Here is a 24,795-nt window from a genome sequence, read left to right on the forward strand (position 1 = left end):
GTGATAGCAAAATGTTGATATTACGGTTTTCTGTGTGTTTCTTTGTTCCCATGTCATTGCTGTGAACATGTTGCCACCTTGTAACTACTGCCACCAGCCCTTAGACCAACTGAGAGGAAAAGCTTTCTCATGCAATTTACACACTAAATCTGATTTTGCTTTCCTATCCACAGTCCAGGAGGCCTCTCCCTAAGATAAGTAAATAAGGAGAGAGGTGCAGAAAGGATGCCACTGTTCCAAGAAAAAGGATTTCTTCCAGTTGTCTTATCATGCAGGCCTAAAATTATCCTGCTCAATGGCAAGTGAAAAAGGACCCCTGGGTGGTTAAGTCTAGTCAAGGGCAACTATGGGGTTGCAGCACTTATCTTGCTTTCAGAATGAGAGAACAGGCATTTGTCCACAGACAGCTTTCTGGGTCATGTGGCCAGCATGACTAAACTGTTTCTGGCACAACAAAACACCATGGCGGAAACCAGAGCACACAGATATGACGTTTACCTTCCCACCACAATGGGACCTATTTATCTACTTGCACTGACATGCTTTCAAACTGCTAGGTTGGCAGGAGCTGGGAGAGAGCAATGGGAGCTCACACCATGGCTAGGATTCAAACTGCCAACCTTTTGATCGGGAAGCCCAAAAGGCTCAGTGGTTTAGACTACAGCACCTGGCAAGAAGGCAAAGTTGATCTGTGGATATGCAATATCCAGGGACGTAGGAAGAGGGGTGTGGGTGGTGCTGTCCACCCCGGGTGTCATCCTTGGAGGGGTAAGAAAATGGCATACCGTGGGGGTCAGCACTTACTGCGGGGCCTGGCCTGCAGGGCGCCCGAGCCATGCGTCTCTCCTGGAAGCGATGTAGTGGCTTGGGGCCCTGCGCTGCCCAAAATGGCAGTGTGGGGCTTGCGTCCGTCAGGTGGACTCTGTGGGCAGCTCGCCTTGCTGCACCGCCCCCCAGGGTGGATCGCTGCAGTATCCCCATGTGCGGATCACCACAGCGCCCCCATTCGCAGATCACCATGGCACCCCATGGGTGGATCACTCTGCCCCTGTGGGCAAATTGCCCCACCCCCGCTGCTATGGGTGCCAGAGCAGCTAACTGCACTCCTGGCAATATCTCACCAAAGGAACAAAGGAAACTGTGCTGAATGCAGTCAGAGCATTGGTCCATCTAGCAGCGGCTCTCTTCAGACAAGTCTTTCCCAGTCACTGTACTGGACCCAGATATTTCATTTCACTAAGTGGAGGAGCTTCCATCAAAGGAATGGAAGCACTGAATCCGACTCATTTGTTTAGGCTTCCTCAAACTTGGCCCTCCAGATGTTTTGAGACTACAGTTCCCATCATCCCTGACCACTGGTCCTGCTAGCTAGGGATCATGGGAGTTCCAAAAGCATCTGGAGGTAACAATACTTACAGCTTCACATTTTTGGGAACAGTTAACTACGATCAGATCCATGGCATGAAATCCTGTGCTAGGGTCTTTTTCCTGTGAACATCTTGCTATGTAGCAATGATCTTCATCCAAATATTGAATCATGGACTGACCAGGGCTCAATATGGTGACTTCTTGGAATACACAGACATTATCCTTTTCTAATGTAAAAAATGAAATAGTTGTGTTAAAAATGTTGAACGTGCAAGAAGTTATAAACCTTCTACCTTTAAGAAGCATTAGAGCCTCTATCTGACACAGAAAAATTATGTATTTCTATACGTGCACACACAACAACAAAAAAACCCCACATAATCCTGGTATTCTATCAAGTTTATCATTGCTAAATCCCCTGGAATGTTTGTAGTTATGAGGGAAATAAATTCAGATCACGATTTTACTTACAAATCCAGAATGTCTCTGCTTTCAGTAAAAGATAGGCCTTCAATGCTTATCCAATCATGCTTTTCACACTATACAGAAGTAGCTTTGTATCTAATTTTAATTAAGTTTATATCAATTAATTAAATTTATATTTTATTTTTTGGTTCAAAGTCAGATACAAAAAGAACAGGATTTATCTTGCCATATCAACAATGTATGATGTAATAGCCTTGAGAAACATAGCTGATATAAAGCTAGTGAGTAGGAAATATTTCTATTCCATCAGGTAGCCCCTTTCTTGATTTAATTGCATTTGAATGCAATTCTTTAATTGCATGCCAAGAATTCAGTGAGAAATTTAAGAGTAGAAGATTTCTGGGGTTTGCTGCCAAACATATGTATGTATCTATTAAAAACAGATATTGACAATATTGGATATATATACAGATCTTGATAATATTGTGTGTTTACACACACACACACACACACACACACACACACACACACACACACACACAAAACATACCACAGGTGTACTGCGAGCAGCCACACGTGCTAGAAACGTTGCCATCTATTCTCTGAACTTCTCCCTGTGATATGAAAAATGATGTTGCAGTGTCATATGTGTCCAAATATATGCACATGCTTTTTCATCTATGAGACAGAGAAAACTAACTTCTGATAAACAAACTGGCACAGATACATGCATATGTTAACAAAAGCAAGAGGATTTCTTTATTCCTCAGGGAAAAAACCAAGCAGAAGAGGGCAAAGTACTTGCAGGCTGCTGCTCTTTCCTCTCACTGCTTATATACTCAGAGAAGGCAGGTGAAAAGTGACTTTTTTAGAATGTTGCGGGTTTCCCTGAGGTGGAGCAGGCCTTGGCAAATGCTCAGCAATGCCCTCCCTGCTCTCTCGTCACAGCCCCATAGACCCTCTTTAAAAAACACGACAGAATATACAGTGGTACCTCGGGTTACAAACAGTCCTGCTTATGAACGCTTCGGGTTACGAACTCCACAAACCTGGAAGTAGGTGTTCCGGTTTGTGAACTTTGCCCCAGGATATGAACACAATCTGTTTCTGGGGCTGCAGGAGTCCTATGTAGGGAATGGGTGCCTCGTGTTAAGAACGTTTTGGGTTAAGAACAGACTTCCAGAAGGAATTAAACTGGTAACCTGAGGTACTGCTGTATATTTTTAATCAGGTCACTTCTTTGCTTTCCTCATACCATCATGGTTTTAGAATTAATGGCAATATTAGGCACACAATAAAGCACCTACTACATTGAACTATGCACCACACCCTTTATATTATTTAGGAAGGGTATAACAGACAAATCAATGTTTTATCACACTGTGATAGATAGGGATTTTCAATTAGACATTTTCCAGGTCACGGGAAATATTTGTTTAAGCAAAGCTAGAAAAATGGAAGGAAAGTGGTTTGTTTGAAAGCTCACATATTACAAAAGTCGACATAATTTAAAGTGTATATACATTTCAGAACAAGTCTACATTCTTGTAGATAATAAAGAGGCTCATACATTTCAATGTGTGTTAGCAAACTGAACCAGGATAATATTTAAAATCATAGGGCGATATCCAACTAAGTCATACACAGACTTAGACACAATCTTATCCTTCACGTATCTTATATAGTTTCTGCATACCTATGACTGATGATGGCAGAACAGATATAGAACATGTGTTAGAAAAGAATGTGATAGTAGAACAGATTTAAAAAAGGCCTCAAAGTAAGAATCTTCAAATTTTTAATTTTATTTATTTTAATTTTTCCTATCCCATCTATTTCTCCAAAGAGACTCAAGGTGACTAACACCAGAATAAAAACAGTAAAACAAACATACCCCTCCCCCAAATACCAACTATGCATTCATAATAATACATTAATATCCATCGACCTGCTTGGCAGGGGGGTTGGACTCGATGGCCCTTGTGGTCTCTTCCAACTCTCTGATTCTATGATTCTATGACCTTTGCTTATTTATAAAGCCAATGACTCGGAACAAATAATTAACACTTCATGGCTTAAGTGTTGTTGTTTTTTTAAAAAAATATTAGTCAGATTAATGAGAAATAGCAGTGCTTGAAATATGTGTGACCATGTTTAGCTTTATGGAGGAAGCTAAAGAGTTGATATCATCCTTGAGATATTGCAGTTCTCCTCTAAAAAGCTGAAACGTTATATATGTTACTAAACTGCCTCCAAGACAAACATGTCTTACCACTTTACAAGATGGGATAGTAGCACTTTCACAGTCACATTCTGAGGAGAGAAGGACAGAGAGAGAAGGATCAGTCAGTGGGAAAAGTGGCCTTGCGTTGCTTATTCAAATAATTATTGATAAAAATAAAACGCAGATACCACAATTCCAGTCTGGACAGCACTGTCCAGCTATTCTCTTCTTCACCAGTTTCATTTCAGCAGAACAGTTCAGAAGAGGTAAGTGACAGTGATTCTCATCACAGACTGCAGGAAGAGAAGTGACATAATTAAAAAGAAAAAGAAAAAAGATTAGCATTAATAAAACATCAACAAATAAAGAGTTGCCAGGTCCCACACTGATACCACTGCCTGGTAACTGCAATAGTAACTGAATGGTAATAGAAGCAGTCATATTAACCCAAGATATATTAACAAAGCAGACCTTACCACAGTGGTAGCGAGGGCAACAATAATGTGTGGAGCTAAGATCTACAGTGAGAATTTCCCCTTCATTGCACAATGGAATAGGTTCAATGCAGGATTCACAAACTGCAGGAGAAAATAAATCAAACATCCGGTTAAAACATATATGAAGCTGCTTTATTGCTATTAAAAACTGCTGGAAAACAATGAAGAATACCTAATAGTAGGTTAAAATTTATACAGCTGTAGTATTGTAGAGATCTAATGTTAACTTGAGGTGAACCATAGCATTGGGTCACTCTTCATTCTGGTAGATTTCACCAAATCTGTACTTAATTCCTAGATGCAGTCAATGTACAGCTGAGAGAAATCAGATGAATTTTGCAGGTACCTCAAATCTACACTGACATACAAATGTATAAAACAACTTTTATAAATTTATTTTATTTAGATTTGTGTTCCTCTTTTTCCTGAAGTTTCTTTTTCAGCTGAGACGCTTTGGAATACCTAACTATCTCAAAAATGGCATAGCCTTGAAAAGTCTCAGCTGAAGCCTAGATGCCTTCAGCTAGGTTCTCATCTCCCACTATCTGAAGTGCTAGATTAGAGCAAATTCAATTATTTCATATATAAATAAAATTACTCTGAGAATCAAGTCCAAATAATTCTATGCAGTTATGCAGTTGTACAAAGTTGCTCCAGATTAGCTTCTTTTTAGAGCTAATTCATACTACGCTTTTTTAAAATTTGGGGACAATAGCTACTTCATATATATATTACTGTGAATGGTTTACGCACATTTAAATAGGTTTCCATAAATTAAACTTAGGACCCAATCACTCTCTAATACTGCAGTTTTTGTACATTGAGAAAACCAGCCATTAAAATTGACTGCACTTACACCTTACTTTTAAAAACAGGCAACTTATGTAACTAAACTGAAAAACCAAACTCTACACCTAAAATAATAAAGGAGCTGCCAAAACTATTTTAGTGAGTAACAGTTGCAGTGTTTGGGGCTCTTTAGCTTAAGAAAAAGGTGAATAAGGGAGGACATGATAGAGAGGCACAAATTATGCATTGTAACACTGTGGAGAAGTTGATAGGGTGACATCTTCCTCCACTCATAATATCCTGCATCTTCTGATGACACAAAATGGTGGGAAGACAGTGCTGGATTAGATAAACCATTGGCCTGATCTAGCAGGGCTCTTACGTTTTCAGTTGTAGATAATCTGGAATCCCCTGCTTACTCATGGACTTACCAGCATGGGAAAGCTTCCTTACCACACAAATAAGAAAAACAGCAAGGATCCTCCTGTTTTGCCTCAACAAGAAATTGGTCTTCTCTGCATTCTGGACGGGAAGCATTGGGGCATGCTGATGGATCACATTCTGAATTAAAAAACAACACAAAACAGTTTCTCTAGTAAAAACTTGTTATTTTAAAATCCTCAGAAGAGCTACACATACATAGATGACCAATCTCTTGATGTAATTTTTCAGTCTGATCACATGTATGCCAACTTGTGTTCCAAGATGAAAGAAAAGCAGGATATACATACAATAAAATTAAAATAAATGAACATTAATTATCACTTACCACATCGGTACTGAGGACAGCATGACAAAGGATCGTATACCGCTACCAATTTCTCAACACTTCTGCAAGTTGGAGTAAGAGGATCACATAGAGTCATGTTGCATTCTGAATACAAAAATAAAAAGACTGGCCCATTCAGTATAGTGCTATCAAACGTTAACATGTCTCATGAAGATGACATCTGTTCATAACTCCAAGGCTGTTTATTAAATCTACTATTTACCAGAAGATGCAAATACTGAAGCAAGGAAGTATGTTCCAAATAAAAAAATGATCCTACAATTAGTCATGCTTAATATTATAATACCTTGGTTTATTATTTATTAGGATATGGGTCAATCGTTTTAAATACAGAAGAGCTTTTTTCTCAAAAGCAGGATAGAAAAAAATAATAATGTCTTATTTGCACAAAATCAAAGGTGAACAAAGTATGTCAACATTTTCAGCCTGTCAATGTCCAAATCTGTTTTTCTTCATTTGTTAAGGAAGACTTAAGTGTCAGCAGCCAGAGATGATTGTAGGTCAGTAATTAAAAAACACGGTGTTAGTGAAGTTAACTCTTTCTTCAAAGAAACTAAAACAGTGCAGGCCTAGTGATCCCAGCAAGTCTCGCCCCAAAGAGGCAGCTGCAAGGACTGAAGGTCCCACTGTTCTCTAAGGCGCCTCCTCTTCAGTGTGTTTCCTAAGCTGTGTCTGCACACAACCAATCTCTGCTCTGCTCTGCTCTTTTCATTTCTCTGTGTGTTCTGGGAGACCAGGAAGAAGGGGAGCTGGTCACAGCAGGAGGAGACCCCCGGGATTCTACAGCTTACTATCTCATCTCTACCTCTTGCCTACCATTTTTTCCAGCCTTCACTTCAGCATCGGATTCTGCACTGCTCTCTGCCCCGGCTTCTCCCTGCTCACTAAACCCTGTTGCCTCTTCAGCTTTCAACACCTCCCCCTCCTAGTCTTCTCCCTCTGACTGCTTGTCGTCGTCCTGTCACCAGTCCTCTGGCTCTGAGACCTCTTCCCCTGGGGGTTCCTCAGCTAGTGCCTCCTGCCACCCCTCTGCATGCAGCCATGATACTGCAGCTATATGATCATTCATAATGAAATGGAAACAGAGAAGTCAGAGTTTGAAGAGGAGAATCACAAAGATGCTAAGAAGAGTGCTATACATTTTTTGCACTTCTGTACACATCCGAGCAAGCCTTTTGGATGGCCTAATTATGTTCCTTAATTGTGGAGAAGTGAGTAAACCACAGTCCCATCTCCCACATTCCTATCACAGGGTGTAACCAGAAAGGTGTTTAATTCTAGACACCCACCACACCAGTTCCTCAGCTGAATGGTGATGGGACATTTCCATCACAACTCAGAGGGGAGCCTTTTTATAGCTTATAGCAGGGATCAGAACCATAATATATGTTCATTTGTTTTTCTCTTCAAAACTTCAGCACTGGCTTTATCCATGAGGAATTATTGATTTTCTCTAACTGTAAGCAATTTGACAAATTTTATTAGCACGCAGATCAATTCCTTTCAACATAATAATACAGCACCTCATAAACATTACCTACCACAGACTTTCTTTGGACAGCAAGCCCCTTCCTCGATCACATTAATAATCATTTCACCCTCTCGTCGGCATATCGGAGGTGCCCCTTTATTGCATTCAGGCTCTATGGCAATAATGCTCCCATTCTCCACACACATATACATGCAGCACCCTTTGTTGGAGCCATTCCAAACCTCTCCAGCTGAACGGGGATGTCCTGCATTGTCAGTACATGCTATAAATGAAAAGAGAGCATAACATCCTTCAGAAAGACAGAAAATACGAACCATATCCTATCAGAAAATTAGTACAAATGCAACTTCTAATTAAGGGGCTTACATTTCTTCCTGGAACATATTTGTAGACTATCATTTGAAAAACTGTCAACTTAAAAGAGTTTTTAGTTACTCAATATCTATGACCAAAATAGAATTATCTGCTTTCCTGACTGGCAACTTAGGCACATCAGAGTTCATGTTTCTGCACAAATTACCCATTTACTTCATCATGGTCCAGTTAAAGGAGCTGAGTGATTTTATGAACCATTGTGAAAATGAAGACTTGCCTTACTGGGTCAATTTGAGTTCCATCTAACCCACCATACTATTTCCAGCAGCTGACAGATAAATGACTCTTCAAGCTTACAAAACAGGCCATGAAAATTTTAAAACAAACACCGACTGCATTCCTATGGACTGTTACTCAGAAATTCACTTCTGAATCAACATGCATAGGATAAACAGTGGCAGTGATTTTGCAGCCTGTAGATGGAGCACAGTTTTTCAAGCTGCATTCATTTGGGAATAGAAAAAGCTGGAGGTACTCTGGGCTGTCTATTAATTTCAAGCTCTTTGAATAAATAAATGACAAAGATAAAAACCATGTCTCTGCCCCACCAGAAACCAAGCATGCTTGGGCCTAGTGTGGGTAAATGTGCTTATATAGCTATAGGTTTACTCACCACATTTTTCTTCTGGAATGCAGAGATCAGAGTCTGTTCTGTGAAGAATGGTTCCATTTTTACAAACACAGTCTTCTCTTAAGTAGGAACAGGGTGATTCTTCATAGAACCATTTATTTAGGCATGTTTTAGCAGCACACGGTTGCACACAAGGCTGGTATTCTTTCCCATCAGGACAACGGAGAGCTACATGTCAGACACACAGAGGGAAATCAAAACTGCTGACATTTTCTTCGCCTAATTGAAGCAGCTGAGGTAGCAGGGAGAGAGAAGCAGAAGTACTATACTTACAACAGTAATCTGGTGTTCTCCACTTAATGCAGATATTATGTTTGTTGCACAGCGCTACATATGCAGAAAGAGCATCGCATTCATAATTCCAAAAATATGTATTGTTGATCCACATTTTTTCACAAAAGTCTTGGGGTGAAACCTACATTAAAATACATTATATAGTGAATGATCAATTAACACTCATTAATTGATGAGTAAATTTCTTTTATATTCACTAGGAACAAAAAATGAGAGAGAGAGAGAGAGAGAGAGAGAGAGAGAGAGAGAGAGATGTCATTTTAAATAGTAAAGACAACCTCATGGGTGCATAAGAAAAAAAAACCCTCAGAGTCACAGTTGTTCAATACCTTCATGGATATGCACCAGAATATCAGAGATGTGTGGCAAATATTTGAGTTCTCAGACTCCTGGATGTGCAACCTGATACCTGCAGCAACTGTGAGGCACTTATTCAGCCTGCAATCTCCATCTTGGAACTGAGTCCACTCACAATACATTAGATGAGCACTTCTCTTAGTAAGCACTGGCAAGCAATTATCTTACAAAGAAAGTTAATCCTCTTCCTCGCCTCACAATTTCTAGAACAGTGCCCTCAGGTGATGAAACCATTAAAACCATTTCATATATATTCAAATTTAATTTATATCCTTTATCTTAGCGTGCCCTGAATTGCTAGATATGATTGTCTAGAGACAGTGCTCACTCCTTTGTATATACTTACTTTTTTGTGGCACGGGGCAAAAGCCCATCTATGTAAGAGTTCCATGCAGTATGTACAGTTATCTTCTGTACAGTTTCTTACAGGTCTCCTTGTTGTTAGATCAACGGATTTCTCGATTTCCCAACTCTTAATAAAAGCCTCAATTTCATCCACATTTGTAATTATGGTTCTATTTCGCATTTTCAGGTCATCCCCTGGATCGCCATTGCAGATACCTTAACAAATGAGCATAGAACATTTACTATGTTAGACAGTAAATTAAAAGGTTTGATTTATTCTGCAATAGGGAAAGAGCAATAGGGAAAGCTGAGAGCAGGCAGAAAAGCTAATCTTGATGTGTGGAGTGATACAATCTAGTATAAATTTCCTTCACCATTAATGTAAATAGGCCCTGTTATGATCCAGTCATCTTCCGGCAGAAAGATACAAGTAAGTCCTTTACTAACTACAGGCGACGACTATGTTGTGCAGGGGTTCTGTTCCCAGCCCCAATGGGCCCCGCTCTACCCTCATATCACCCCTGTTCTTCCCTCTTCCGGGTGCAAAAGGAGCCATATGTTGGTGATTGTGCATCATTTGGACCTGCCTAAAATGGTCACCACCTCTACTCTTCTTCTACGTTAACACATAGAATCATAGAATCATAGAATCATAGAGTTGGAAGAGACCACAAGGGCCATCGAGTCCAACCCCCTGAACAAGACTAAAGCTTTACCAGCAATACCAGTATCTGGGGTGGTGGGATGCATGAGAGAGAGAGACAGACAGGCAGACATCAGATCATGAATAAGACTTTTGGTTTTGGTTGGCAGGACACTGGATAGCAAGCATACTCAGTTTTGTTTTGTTTTGTTTTGAATAAATAAAACAGCCGCGGATCAAAATGAAGATATTGATTAGAATCCATATTCTCACCACAAAGTCCTTCAGTCTTGGTAGATGTGTTAGAATGAAAGCCATACTGGATATCTATAATGCCTGTGACATGAGCCCACTTAATGTTGATGCCAGCTGGCGTGTTGACTACATACATAGCACCAGTATCTTGAATACATAAACCATGTTTTGAGAAAGGCAGAGGCTGAATCATAGAATCCACAATCACCTAAAAATAAAGAAATGGGGAAAAATGCAGGATAACTGTATCTTGGTGAAACACCTCAATCCACCCCAGCCTCATTGCTGCTTCTTTGTAAATAAATAGACATGGCCAATCAAAGCACATTTTTAATCACTTGCTTACCATTTAGTTTGCCCCCTTCAGGCCAGGCTAGGAAAATAAATTATTTGTCAAGGAGATCTGGTCTCAAATCTCCCACATGATATCTAATTTGACCCTCTGAAGGCCAACCAATGGGGCAGATATGACTTGCTTGTCATAATCCCAAATATCTAAATGCATGTTTGCAATTCTGGAAAAGGTTTTCCTATTTCTTTTACATATCCACAATAGATTTCTAATAGTATTAGTCTTCACTTAATATTCCTCTTAACTCACCTTTCTTTCTAAACGATTGATAAGTACTATATGTGAAGGTGTTGTTACATTAAGTTTCTTAAAACAAAGACCCGAAGAACTTCCAGGTGGAACCTTGAAAGAAAACAAACACAGAGAACGATATAGCACCATCAGCACTAATTGTAGGGTTCGCTTACAGATATATTAAAATCGTATTTAGAAAAATACTCACTAGTCTTCTTATTGAATTGGCACTCTGAAAAATAGGTATAAACATGGGTTAGATCAGTTACATAAAGCAGTATAATTACAGCGTTACATACGATCCATATTTCTAATACTACAGTTCTGCTAACTGGTCAATTAAGAATCCATCCAGAATCCCTGACACAAGGATTGCACATTATCAGATTATAATACATAATAGAAACAATGATCTCATTTATTTGTTACTAGAGATAATATTGATTTGCAAATTTCCTTTTAAAAGCACTGTAAACAATTTTTTTGTTGGTGGGGGGGGAAGTAACCCTTTTAATATTGCATAGTAGTACACAAGGTTCCTACCTGATTTGTAGGGCACCTTTCAATATGAGCAACAATAATTTCTGTGGGTAGCTTGACTAAAATATAGGACGCTACTTTATACAATGCCACGTTATTTCCATCAAATGTAATAATGCTCAGTTCAGACAGGACAGAACATTGACCTAGGAAAAAAGTGACATCTAATAACCAGCAATTCAGAGATTTTTTAAAAAAATTATAATGACAAAGGACCTATTTTGCTAGAGAAGGTTACTTCACATATTGAAATGCACAGAAAGTTCACTGAATAGAAAAATATTTTTAAAATGGCAACTATTCAGCAGTACAATCCTATTACTCTGAAGTTAAAATGTGGGGGTTACGTTCAAGGAAGCTTGGATAGGATTTCCTGACATCATTACATCATTTCCTAGGACTGCTTCATATATTATTGAGTCAATAGGCACATTCCTATGCAGCTGTAGAGTATATCCTAAGAAGTGTGTTACTTTTTATTCACTGTATGTCAGGGATTTAGAACTTACAAGGACATTCCCATTCTGGACAGCAGCTGTCACTGTTTACTTGGACTGGCATCCCACGAAAACCACAGTCAGGCTTCTCCACAGTCTTATGGCAGTTCTTTGAGAGGTTGTACAGCATCCATCCCATATTAATGCACACGTACTGACTACATCTGTCTACTGGATCAAGATACCTTGGCTGTTTCATAATGGGGGGAGAATTGGGAGACATTAACACCAGCCTTGATTTTATTCCATGAACCAAGATGCCCATTCACCATACAAAAAAGGAAAGATAAACTCTAGTGTATGTCTGCATATTATGGTGATAAATATATTGTCTTTGAAGCAGCTTTGAAGAACAAAAAGAAATAATGTGCAAATCAAAATAATAAATGGTCTAATAAAATTTTAGAATGTTAAGTAAATTAAATAAGTAGGTAAAAATGTCCTCACCGTGCATTCTGCAGATGTCGCAGATATTAATGTATGTATCATTGTGCCAAAGGAAGCATATTCTGCACCATCTGTAGTCACCATCTCCATTTCAGCCTTTGAAGTTTGGCCCCCCAATTGCTCTGCAGTTAAGTGAGTTGAATCTGCTATTGTGACATTCTGCAAGCTGGTTGTTCTCATTTCCTCGGGTTCAGCCACACTATAGTAAGGCCTAATTGATTTTGGTGGTGGAGCTCTAGACCAATCGGATAATGTTACATCTATCAGATCGTCTGAGAGAGAGACTGGTTTCACTGAAGCCCTTCTGCTTTCACTGATAGCCAGAGTCATCTGAGTGGGAAGCAGAGAAGATTCCTCAGCGCTTGTGTACTTAGTGACTTTTGTTTGTATTTCTGAGGTCTGGTTACTTTCTGAGGCATAAGCGGTCACATTTCGAAGTTCTGTAGCATGTGTCGCTCCCAGCTCTATCCAACCTGAGGTAGTCCCTTCATCCATTTTAATGGGTATACTTCTGAAGGCTTCTGTGGAAGGTTTGGGTGTAAACAAAGTAAAGTTTGGAGTATGCCTAAATGTTTGGGAGGTAGTAGGAATTGGGAATGACGTAGTAGCAGTGTGGTGCTCAAAACCGATAGGATAGAGTTCAGTGACTAGCGCAGTTTTGATAGGAACTATCGTGCCTGCAGAGGAAGGTAGTAAACTTACTGGTGGGCTAAGGGTATACTTTTCAGTGACATTTGTTGGGGTTGATGTCATATTCCAAAGAGCACCCATGGTAAATGCTGGCTCTGAAGACTGAGTACTGATTGCACTGGGTAATGAAGATAACGTTCTACCATCCACTGAAGAGGAACTCCTAGTTCCTAAAAACAGCATGGGCATATCAGAGGCCTCCAGATGAGGCAAAGATGAAGCATTTATTGTGGAAATAGTTGGACTTAAAGTTGACAAAGCTGAAGGAGAAGCTGCAGGGTAAGAACCCGGGCTTGTTGAGGTAGGATGTTCCCCAACTGGCATTTGTATAGGAGTGCTAGCTGGCATCACAGCAGAAGTTATGCCAAGTGTGGGAATCACCAATGAGCTTTCAGAATAAGAGGCTGAGACAGAAGAAGTTTTAGGTAACACTGTAAGTAATGTGGACGAACTTGTGAAAGCAGATAGATGCCCCGGAAGCACTGCAGAAGTGGTGAAACTACCCACACTTTTAACAGTAGAATCAGTTTTTAATCCTGTGTGTGGGCCAACTGAATGCATACTTGTTTTCGGAGTCATTTGTGTTGTATTATATAAAATACTCGTAGGTAACAAAGGGGTTCTACTTGGCAAAGCTCTGGTGCCAGCAAACTCTAATGAACTTACAGAAACCGTTGGCACTGGAGATGAACCAATGTGCAATGCATGCTTGCTTTCTGTCGAAACTGTTTTTGTTTCAAGTGATTGGGAGGTTTGAGGAACGTCTGGAAGCGAAGCAGTGGAAGGTCCTATATGAAAGCTCTTTGAGATAATTGTAACTTCCCCAGTTGCTTTGGACATTTGAGACGTAACTGGAGGAGACACCAGCGTAGACATTGCCTGTGTCACTTGGGGACTCAATGAAGACCGCATTGTTGTAGGGCTTGGTGAAGCAGCTGAGGATGGTGTTGTAGTAGAAAAATGCTTTGTGGTTAAGGGAACAGTGTGTTCAGAAGGTGTTATAAGTGCTTCTGGTGATGATGGAGATGTAGGCAGCAGCACTTCTGAGTCAGGTCGAGTTGTCATTGAGCCTGAAACTGGTATGCTATGAGGAGGACTTGAAGAAAAGGCAGTTAATCTAGATGCCGATAAGGGAATTTGAGTTGTTGTAAGCACAGGCAAATGAGTCAAATGAATAGTTGGCTCGGACATAGTAGACCTGGTTCTTGAAGTCACAGTAAGCGTTTCTGTTAATGGTGAACCTGAAAACAGACTTGAACGAGATGTTCTTTCAGTTGATAAAGATGGCTGTGGTGTTCCTGCTACCAAAACCTCAGACTTGATTGTGGAAGGACCTCCACTCATTAAGATGCTTGTAGGTGTTTTAGCAGAGGCAAATTCTTGTCCAGCAGGTAATGCAGCAGATCTCAGTGGTATAGGTGATGTGGATATTAAAGGAAAGGCAGACAGTGATGGTTCAGCTGTTGTTGCAGTGAGAGATGATATAAAAAAGATAGGATTTGTGGTGTAGGGTGTCACCTTTGCTGTAACTGCTGTGGCTTCCTTAGTGGTTGGGAGAGCTGTTGGGGATATAGGTAGCACAGATGGTGTTGTAGTGCTGTAGCTACCTTCAGAAGAGTGCTCTGGAACTGGTAAAAGTGTTGCTGAATGAAGATCCGTAACTATTTTCTCCGTAGTTTGTCCTCCAAATGTCCCCACTCTCTCAGTTGCCATTTGGGTAGTTAGATTAATATTTGTTGTCTCAACCGCTTCAGTGACAAGCACAGGGGGCATATGAGGAAATGTTTGTGCCGTGTCCACTGTATAGGGGCTTAATACGGTGGGCCTTGTTCTCAGTGGCTTTGCTGTCGTTGAAGCTTCTGTGGCTTTCACAGGTATGCCTGTAAAAAGAGCATGCTTCAGTATTATTCCATAGTAATGAAAGGGAGGGGAAGTGGGAAGCAATCTAGATTCAGGCTCTCCAGCTTCTTAATAAGGTGGAAGATAGAAAGTCAGACTCTTCCTAGGCCTGAACGAGTAGCAATAGTAGATTTTGCTGCTTTGCTTAATAAAATTATTGTACAAGAAGCAATGAGGTCTATTTAAAGAGTTGCATCCCACAGTTTTGTTCGAGAACAAAGCATTTCATAATTATTTTTTATAAAATATGCAGCCAATACACACACACACAATCAGCTTTTCTTTTACTTATTCACATATAAGAGGTGATCTTTCACTTCTACAATTAATAGTCCAATCTTATATATGTTTGCCAAGAAAACCCAGTCTGTGTTCAGTGGGTCCTGCTCCTGAGGCATAGGATTGCTGCATAGGATTGCTTCTCCAGAAATATATTAATAAAAACAAGTGGGGCCTGCAATAAAATGTAACCAGGATGGTGCCCTGCTCATGTTCATTATTCCAGCCAAACATCCATGCCAATTCCATCCCCCACCTTCCAAAAGATAGTCAGCAGTCCATGTCTACTCAGCACGTTTAGTCTGCATCGAGCTGTTTGAAGATTTTTGCCTCCATAGGGTTCCCCCATCACCACAAAGATGTTTGTGGGACTTATGCAAAATTTCGCCTAGTTTCCCCTAGTGATCCCTCCCTCCTGTTCATGTACAAGCCATTTTGGCTACATAAGAAGCAACACTCAGATAACTGAGTTTGCTATTGGTATATTTCCTTATTTTAAACTTTCAGATATATATCAGTAAAAATGTATTTTTCATAGGCTGCACTAAGCGACTTATACCGTATTTTTTGCCCTATAGGACACACTTTTCCCCCTCCAAAAATGAAGGGGAAATGTGTGTGCGTCCTATGGGGCGAATGCAGGCTTTCGCTGAAGCCTGGAGAGTGAGAGGGGTCGGTGCACACCGACCCCTCTCACTCTCCAGACTTCGCGCAGCTCCCGGCAAGGCGCAGGAGCCCTGTGCTGGGCTCCTGCGGCTTGCGGAGAGTTGCCTGCATGCCAAAGGCTGGGTGCGCTGAGCTCAGCGCGCCCAGACTTCGCGCAGCTCCCAGCAAGGCGCGGGAGCCCTGTGCTGGGCTCCCGCAGCTTGCGGAGAGTTGCCTGTTCTGGGGGCTGGGGGGGAAATAATTTTTTTCCTTCCCCCCCCCAAAAAAAATTGGTGCACCTTATGGGACGGTGCGTCCTATAGGGTGAAAAATATGGTACCTTTAAATTTACTGTAGTATAATATAACACCTTTAAAGTTATTGATGCAAAGACTTGTATGTTGGATTATATTGGTGATAAACATTACATACTACAGTATTCTAACAATCTACTCAAAATATATAGGAGACACTTACAGTCTTCTGGATAAACACATTTAAGTGTGACTTCATCAAGAATCATATCTTTGGGACAGTATGGTAAGCATCCTTCAACCCTAAAAGGTTCAAGGAAAACAACAACAACACAGTAATTCTGTTGTAGTCATTTCAAAAAGGCAAGAAGCTTGAAGTTTGCACAGGTGCTCCATAGAATTCAAAATACATGACGCAAAATGGAAATGGTTGAAAATTAGTCTTTGTTTCAATACTTGAATTCTATACTTCAGCTCTGAACAAGGCATCTTTTGCTCATGACAACGGAAGATGTTTTCTGAAAATTGCCAGGAACTTCAAAAAACACACTGGTGGAAAATGTAAGCAAGTTTCTAATGTAAGCAGAACTCAGGTCCTCTTCAAATGTTACTTCATTCCCAAGGATGCTACTCAGAAAGATATATTTTTCTGAATACAGAACTTAATGAGCTGTAATTGGTCGAACAGGCAAATGTGGCAACATGGTGGAATATAATATCCCAAGATTAGTATGTTAATTATTACATGTAATATTAATTATACTCACGGTGGAAGAAATTTACATGCTACTCCTTCAGGGTCACTGCATGTTTTAACACAAGGACTTGTACAAGGTTCGTATCTCCATTCACACATCCTCCTATAAGGTACTGCTGTATGGAGTTCTGAGAAACAACAAAAGCATCAGATTGGGTACATGGGTGTAAACATTAACTATATCTGAACACCCACAAGGAAACTGAAGGGGAAGTTCACTTGATGGAGGACAAGGGAGTACATGTTCCCAGTGCCGCCACCCTCCTTGTACATGTTGGTTTTCTTCTTCTTCTGGAGACAGATTGCGTCTACACTGAGTGATACAACAGAAACAGATGACTGTTATCTATTGCATATCATTTGAGATGGTCTTTTCTTCTCCTTCACCATTTGAACACTGAAGAAACATGTGTGACAGAAAAGTTGGGTTAAGGGAGTAAGACAGAGAGAGGGAGGCATAGGCTGGGCATTCAACAACAAATTGCCCTGTGAGACGAATCCCAATGAATTGTTAAATTTTTAATATAGTCATGCTAGTTATATATTTTTGTTACTTGTAAGTCACCTTGTAAGGATTTGTGACTTGAAAGGTGGGGTACAAATAAGAAGAAAAATTAGGATCACTACTGAGTACTTCCATACAATAGGTGCAGTAGAATAGCTATCTAATCTATAAATTGTCTTTCCCCTTAATAACCCTTAAGATAATATATGTGAAAATCATGACAACACTAATTAAAAGTAGAACATAAAACAACAGCATGAAAGCAGAGATCATAGCACAAAAGAGGCAGCATAAAATCAATGCAGACACAAAGGCCAGCAAATGCCTGGGGGGAAATCTGAAATCTTGACACCCGTTGTGTATAAATGAAGGCTGTCTGGAGATCTCTTTGCATGGAACAGGTTCATCCTAATTCTTAAAGTGGTAACAGCAAAATGAGAATACTTTAGGGTTTCTTTCAGGGTGAACTGATTTGTGGACCCCTGTGTAGAGTTAGGGTTCAGTTTTCACACGTCTGAATTTTGCAATACAATTGCAATTCTCAGCTCCATACAATTCTCAGCTCAACAAAATCTACCAAAAGGTGTTTAAAAAATAAAGTGGTTGTCGTGCTTTCTTAACAAGCTAAAATCACAGATATGGAAGCACAATGGAATGAGCTTGCAAACGAACACATAAAAACTGAGGCTGGCCGCAGATTGACTGATTTGTCCATCCTGAAGTTACAATGTAACTGCTGCCATTATAAATCTTGAAAATGATATATCCACAGCATTCCACACTGTCAGGGACTGGACAGAGGAGGAATGATGGAGACCGCCTTCCCAGTGTGAACCTTCCAGAGAAGAGGAAGACAGTATAGATTTACAACAGTGGTTTGATGAGGTCACAGCTCAGAGGTAGATGAGGGGCAAAGTTGGGAAATAATGGGAGAAGAGGAGAGGGAAGCAGAGCCGGAGCAGCTGGCTGACACATTATCACTAGAAAACATTCCAGATCCCCATTTTCCAAGAACCTGGCAAGCATTGAAAGAAGGAGAACAAAGAGCTCAGAGACAAATGGCCCTAAGCAGTCATCATAAGGCGGGTGGTCTGTTGACGATTGAGGAGAGAAGAAGGGTGGAGATTACTCGGAGCAACGTCATTACTCCAAAAGGCAGCATTCCTAAGCCTCTCTCTGTGAATATTACATTAAATACATTGGTAAGAGCCTTCCTTGTCTATCTATTCCTGGCACCCTACCATGGGGGGGATCGGATTCCCTGACGCCTGACACACACACATTGCTCCCGGGAACATGTACAACTCACCCTCTATGTTGAAACTGCTTGAACGTTTGAATTCTTCAGAATCATCAAACTTTGATACCTTCACAGAAGATGCTCTGAGTATGATAAAGAAACCTTTCTTGCTGTGTAGTTCGAATGCACTGTAGCCTGGGATCCAAAGGCCTTGATGATGGAAAAATGTTGCTCTTCTACGAAACAAGGAACTTGCCTCCCACTGTTCTAAGGAAATGCTTTCATCGTCATGGACATATAGAAAGTAGTTTGGCCTTTCAGCAGACTCAAGTGAAACTAGAGATGGAGCTGCCACAAATTAAATCCACAGCAATATATTAATAAGATTTCACCACCAAAATCAAATGCTTCATATGGTGATACTTCCGTTAAAAATCTGTTCAGCGGCAAACTAGTCCTGGCAAGGTTACATTAAAATTCTGCTAACAGTATTTTAAATGGGCTTCTTTTCATTCTGATTATTCCTGTTCTTGGCCTACATTAACTATGGCTGGACATCAAGTGCAATCTTATACATGTCTACTTAAAAGATAGGCTCATTGAACTCCATGGTATTCACTGGGCCTATTCCCAGGAAAGTGTGCATAGGTTTGTAGCCTGATACTTTGAATCTGATTAATATAAATAAGAGTCCATTGTTCACCCTGGGTGTTTATCCTACAGAACTACAGCAAGGAACCTATAAGAAGTATTTTTTTCTGAAATGTAGGGCTGCATCTGAATGTTTCAGGGCAACCCAGTCTAGAAATTTAAGGATGAAAGTCAAATGATAATTGTAGGCATTTATTTTAGACTACTTTTTTTAAAAAAAGCATTTCTCCTAAATCAAGGGAGAAAGGACTTGTACACTGATAAAGTAAAAATAAATAAAACAAAAATATTAATGATAAAAAAGACTAAAGCCTTTGTTTCTCTTACAACTCTTGTCTTCAGGTCTATCACAAATAGATATACTCAGATTTTGGAAAAGATAATGAAAAAGTATTCTCTGATACATAAAGATTAACATTTTTTCAACTCTGAAAACTTGAGATTTAATTACATGAAGTACTGAAGATAGGACTCACATAGTATTTTATCTTTGAAAAGTCCTGGAGTTAACATAAAATTAAAATACACATTCCCACTGACACTGCTTCTTGGCAAAGGAAATATATTTTTGCTGGTGACATTGACTCCTATAACAGTGTCATTCTGACCATAGCTGGCCAAAATATATGGTCCTTCTCCAAGTCCTGGAGGGAGAAAAATGACAGTCAGATGTTAAATGATAGCAAGAGAAATAAGCAACTTGAAACACTGATGGATTTCTTTTTATTGATGGTTGTGTAAACCTTCTTGTGACCATGTATGGTGAAAACTGGTCTATAAATATTTGGAACTACCATCACTACTACAGCAGTGTTTTGGGAGAATCTGTATATCCAGTTTATTACTATTATTTATTTTTAAAGCTCACAGAAATGCTACGTACCTTGGTTGTAATAATCACAGTCATAAGCTGAAAGAAGGAACAGGCACACCATTTAATGACATGCATAACAACTCAGAGAATAATTAGAGAATTTGTGATTGTCAGTAATAACAAGACAAGGTCACATAGCCAAGCACTAAATTCTGATTCACAAAACCCACTCTTCTGTTCTTTTACTTATAACCTGCATTTTCCTTGGATTCTATTATTAGTAAAGAAATTAGTGGCACTCTTTTGAAGACCTAACCTTAACTGCAGTTTCTGAGATATGTTTTTTCTGCACTGCAGAACAACAACAAAAACCTTTAAAATGTGTTTGTACATTCACTGATCATTATTATTTTTTGCAGCAGCAGCCAACAGTGCTAATAAATTGCTAGCTTAAGAAGAGTAAAATACAAAAGTAACATGATGTAGATACACAGGCAGATGATATATACAAATAGTCACTCAGGTAGGATTTCATCTGGTATTATCAATGAAATCAATGGTCTACTCCAAGTATGGCCAACACTGAATATTGCTTATAGTTGTAAAAAGGTACAACTTTTAACATAAGATCCATCTGTAAAAATTCAGACCAGAATTACTACTTCTTTTTAAGAATGGCAAACTGCCACATGGTGAATCTTACTTAGACGTGTTTGGAGTCTTGGAAGCTTAACTACTCTACATTCTCCTACTAATGAACCTTAAGCTTGTTTGGTGGAGAACAGCACAGGGTAGCACAGCTATTGTTTACCCTTGAATTACTTCTGTGCAACCATATCTGGTATCAATACACTAGTCACCAGCATTTGCATGGGAAACATTGATGTGCTAGAAATCAGTTAAAGAAAGTCTGGAATAATCTGCTTTCCAGAGATTATGCTTGACGGCATAATGAATAGCAAAACATACGTACGACAGAGAGATGGAGATCGCCAGTGAATTACTGCACCCTGCTGGCAGCATTTGTGAGCATAAGCTGCAATACTTGTGCACAGACATTCACAGTCTCCGCCAAGATTACAATTGCAAGTATCTGTATGGCAGTTTTTGACAAATGATGTCACATCAATCTGAAAAATGCGGAGAAAGTCAGATTCGGAGTAGCAGAGGAGGGAAATGAGGGGATCTGCTGAAATGAAATTTTTGTGGAAAGTCAAAATACTTCAAGTATCTTGAGAGGTTACTGAAAACAATTATGGAAAGAGGCTCAGGTAAATTGTACACCACAGAGTGGTGGTCATTCTAAAAGGAGTCAACTTTCACAAATCTAAGGATAAAACAAGTAAAGAAGTCATTTAATCGGCATATTGATGAAAGTGTAGAAACAAGCAGCAAACATTGATTTAAGGACACCAGGGGCAGGAAACCAGCCAGACAGAAGGAGCCCTGGATAAGAACAAGAAAATTGCCAAAAAAAAGAAAAAGAAAGCTTGATTGACCCTTTGTTTCAGCCTTCACAGCACAATATGTTAAACAAATAGCTACAGGTGAACTATTATTTTCAAGGAGGAGATCTGTTTCGCAAAGAAGCGACAAAGAGTACAGCTTTAGAGTTAAACTGACAAATTCAGAATAATCATTTATCCAGGGTTGGAAGGCAGGAGTTCTTTTAAAAACTCAAATACAAAATTCCTGCTTGTTTAATGAAAACGTGCACCTTATTATTAAAACTGGCCTCCTTAACAGAAGATGGGTAGTCAGGAAAGCTAACTCCAGTTTTTGTTTTTGTTTTAAGGACCTGGGAAATTATAGACCTGCCAACCTAACATTTGTCCTCAAAAATGGGTAGAAAACATGAAAATTAGAAGTCCAAAAAACTATGAGAAAAGTAGCTTAGCTGATTATGCATTTTTGAGAAACAAAGCATGCATGCGGAAGTTTGCCATTTGCTTTGAGATTAAATGGAAACCAGAAGTGGATAAAATAAATCTGACTACCAAAAGTGGTTCAAACACTGTTGTAGCAGCAGCAGCAGCAGCAGTAGTACAATTAAGAACAGCAATAATAATGGCATAAACTCACACTGAATTAAAGTAACTTTTGGGGGCTAGATTGTCTGTAAAGAGAAATGTTATAAAAAGCAAAGAACGACCATGCTCTTCAGTTATAAAGCAAATACTGCCATCTACTGTAATGATTGGCCATGTAGCTGAAACTGACATGCCTGTCAAATCCAGCCAGCAGCTCATCCCATCTGCTTATTGTCATCTTAGCATGATATCACCATCACCTTTGAGTTGTGCTTTCCCAATTACCTGGGTCCTCTTTTCAGTTAGTCCAGAACACTATTTATTTATTTTGTACATTTATATATTCCGCCCCCCTTTAAAGGCCGCCTACAATAATGCCCCAGGAAAACAGTGGCAATCCTGATGTGAACTTGGGAAGTAAACAATGGGAAAATGGAACTGGTGGTTAGTGATGGGCTTCTGGTAACTTCCCCAGGTATGCTTCCTGGATAATACAGGCCTCCTTGTTCCATGTTCCATGGTGCAGTTTGGTATCTCCCTGTGTCAGTTTCTTCATTCAATCCTAGACACAGAAATCAGAACCTACCAACAGATTACAAGAACCAATAAAGGTAAAGGGCCCCCTGACCATTAGGTCCAGTTGTGACTGACTCTGGGGTTGTGGTGCTCATCTCACTTTATTGGCCGAGGGAGCCAGCATACAGCTTCTGGGTCATGTGGCCAGCATGACTAAGCCGCTTCTGGCAAACCAGAGCAGCGCACGGAAACGTCATTTACCTTCCCGCCAGAGCGGTACCTATTTATCTACTTGCACTTTGACGTGCTTTCAAACTGCTAGGTTGGCAGGAGCAGGGACCGAGCAACGGGAGCTCACCCCGTCGCGGGGATTCGAACCACCGTCCTTCTGATCGGCAAGTCCTAGGCTCTGTGGTTTAACCCACAGCGCCACCCACGTCCCTTACAAGGGCTAATAGCAGCCTGCTAATAATATATTGTATGTATAATTCAGTAGTGATAATACAAGGAGTGTGAGATGGCAGCTTGCTGGCCAGAAAGGAAAAGGACAGGAACATTTCAAACCCAAACAACAAATATCTTGGAACCGTACATCTTTTCAATAAAATGTTTTGGAGCTATCCTGCTTTTGATATGCTGCTCTTGAAAGGAGAAGGCCACAAATTTCAAAGTCTTCAGGTGGGGACTACTAAATCCAAACTGGAAGGATATGGAGGAACAGCCTATGGCTTGTTTGCCTGTAGCATCTGCTAAGTAAATTCCTAGAATAGAGCCTGGGGACATTATGTGGTGTGCTGGCTCTGTTGCTCTTCAGATGAGCAGCTGCTCATCTTGTGGACCAGGACTGAGCCAACAAACTTTGCTGCCTGGGACGGTCTCCCTATACAGAAGCAAATCAGATTGGAAGCAGAATCTTACTTCAACCTCTGGCAGTGTCTTCTACTTCACCTGAGGGCAGCAACTGCAGGATGCATGGTACACACAGCTCTGCTTGACACTGATCATCACCCTCCGCACCTTGCCATCTGGTGCCTGAAGCAGGTGCCTAACAGCAGGGCTAACTAAACCTGTTATGAGCCAGGTGTTAGTGCCACAGCAACTCTTACATTTGGCAAGCAGAGATCCAGAGCACAGATGTGTTTTCTAGATAGCTTAGGAAATATATACTTACCACATTGCGACAGGGGGCAAAAACATCACTGTACAAAATTGAACATTCCTTTTTGGCATAAGGGAACTTGCTCTGATGTACTTCACATGGTTTTATGGTCTCATTTGGGCTAGCACACTGAAATCACAAGCACTTGTTAATAACTTTGGGTACATTACACATTTAGAAATGCCCACCTGCCCCCAGTCTCTAAAAAGCATTCCATGTTTTTGTTATCTTTTCTCCTAAACCTCACACTTTACTTACAGCTGAAAATATTAAGCTAGAATGGATCCTTCTTTATTGTTTTGTTTTTTAAAAAAACCTCATGTTCCCCACCACCACCACCCATCTTTTTGGCAAACAACATGTTTTCTTTATCGCACATCATCACTGTTTCCACAGCAGCCATCTGTAAATCATAAACAGAGCATTGTTTATCCAATGTACCATTTAGTTTAAACTTTAGTGCTCTGGCAATAAGGACAAAGAGTCACTAACTTTAAATGAATAACTTTAAATTCTGCAGGTGACAAAAGTATTTAATTGCAACTGCCAGTTTAACATTTTGGAATATGATTTTTTGGGGTTAATATGGATGGTTTTAACAACAACAATTGTAATTAATTTAAAAAGTTTAAATGAAGAAGCAACAGTAGAAATAAATTAATTCAGGGACAGTAGAGAGACACAAAACATAAAAGGCCATCAACTTTAGTGGAAAACAACAACTCTCCTAAGCTTTTTAAGGAAAGGCAGGGATCAGAGTGGGAGAGATGTTATCTGTAACATATACAAAGAGCCACAAA

At 40.0% G+C, this 24,795-nt stretch overlaps 1 protein-coding gene across 1 annotated transcript in view; it reads right to left on the minus strand.

Moving 5' to 3' along the window:
- Positions 1-24,795, minus strand: part of OTOGL (otogelin like) — an 82,161-nt gene that overhangs the window by 8,960 nt on the left and 48,406 nt on the right. The window contains exons 28-51 of the mRNA XM_079992039.1: positions 24,008-24,124; positions 21,264-21,420; positions 20,360-20,386; positions 19,953-20,120; positions 18,895-19,173; positions 17,091-17,208; positions 16,547-16,626; positions 12,557-15,126; positions 12,122-12,299; positions 11,616-11,758; positions 11,281-11,304; positions 11,088-11,180; positions 10,505-10,694; positions 9,590-9,804; positions 8,866-9,007; positions 8,575-8,760; positions 7,636-7,848; positions 6,074-6,178; positions 5,758-5,865; positions 4,495-4,596; positions 4,207-4,311; positions 4,067-4,107; positions 2,345-2,408; positions 1,417-1,595 (exon numbers count right to left, since the gene is read on the minus strand). Coding sequence (XP_079848165.1) covers positions 1,417-1,595; positions 2,345-2,408; positions 4,067-4,107; positions 4,207-4,311; positions 4,495-4,596; positions 5,758-5,865; positions 6,074-6,178; positions 7,636-7,848; positions 8,575-8,760; positions 8,866-9,007; positions 9,590-9,804; positions 10,505-10,694; positions 11,088-11,180; positions 11,281-11,304; positions 11,616-11,758; positions 12,122-12,299; positions 12,557-15,126; positions 16,547-16,626; positions 17,091-17,208; positions 18,895-19,173; positions 19,953-20,120; positions 20,360-20,386; positions 21,264-21,420; positions 24,008-24,124 — 5,604 coding nt within the window. The remainder of the gene's footprint in view (positions 1-1,416; positions 1,596-2,344; positions 2,409-4,066; positions 4,108-4,206; positions 4,312-4,494; positions 4,597-5,757; positions 5,866-6,073; positions 6,179-7,635; positions 7,849-8,574; positions 8,761-8,865; positions 9,008-9,589; positions 9,805-10,504; positions 10,695-11,087; positions 11,181-11,280; positions 11,305-11,615; positions 11,759-12,121; positions 12,300-12,556; positions 15,127-16,546; positions 16,627-17,090; positions 17,209-18,894; positions 19,174-19,952; positions 20,121-20,359; positions 20,387-21,263; positions 21,421-24,007; positions 24,125-24,795) is intronic.

This window comes from Podarcis cretensis, assembly GCF_951804945.1.
Source record: "Podarcis cretensis genome assembly, chromosome: 10".
Taxonomy (NCBI): domain Eukaryota; kingdom Metazoa; phylum Chordata; class Lepidosauria; order Squamata; family Lacertidae; genus Podarcis; species Podarcis cretensis.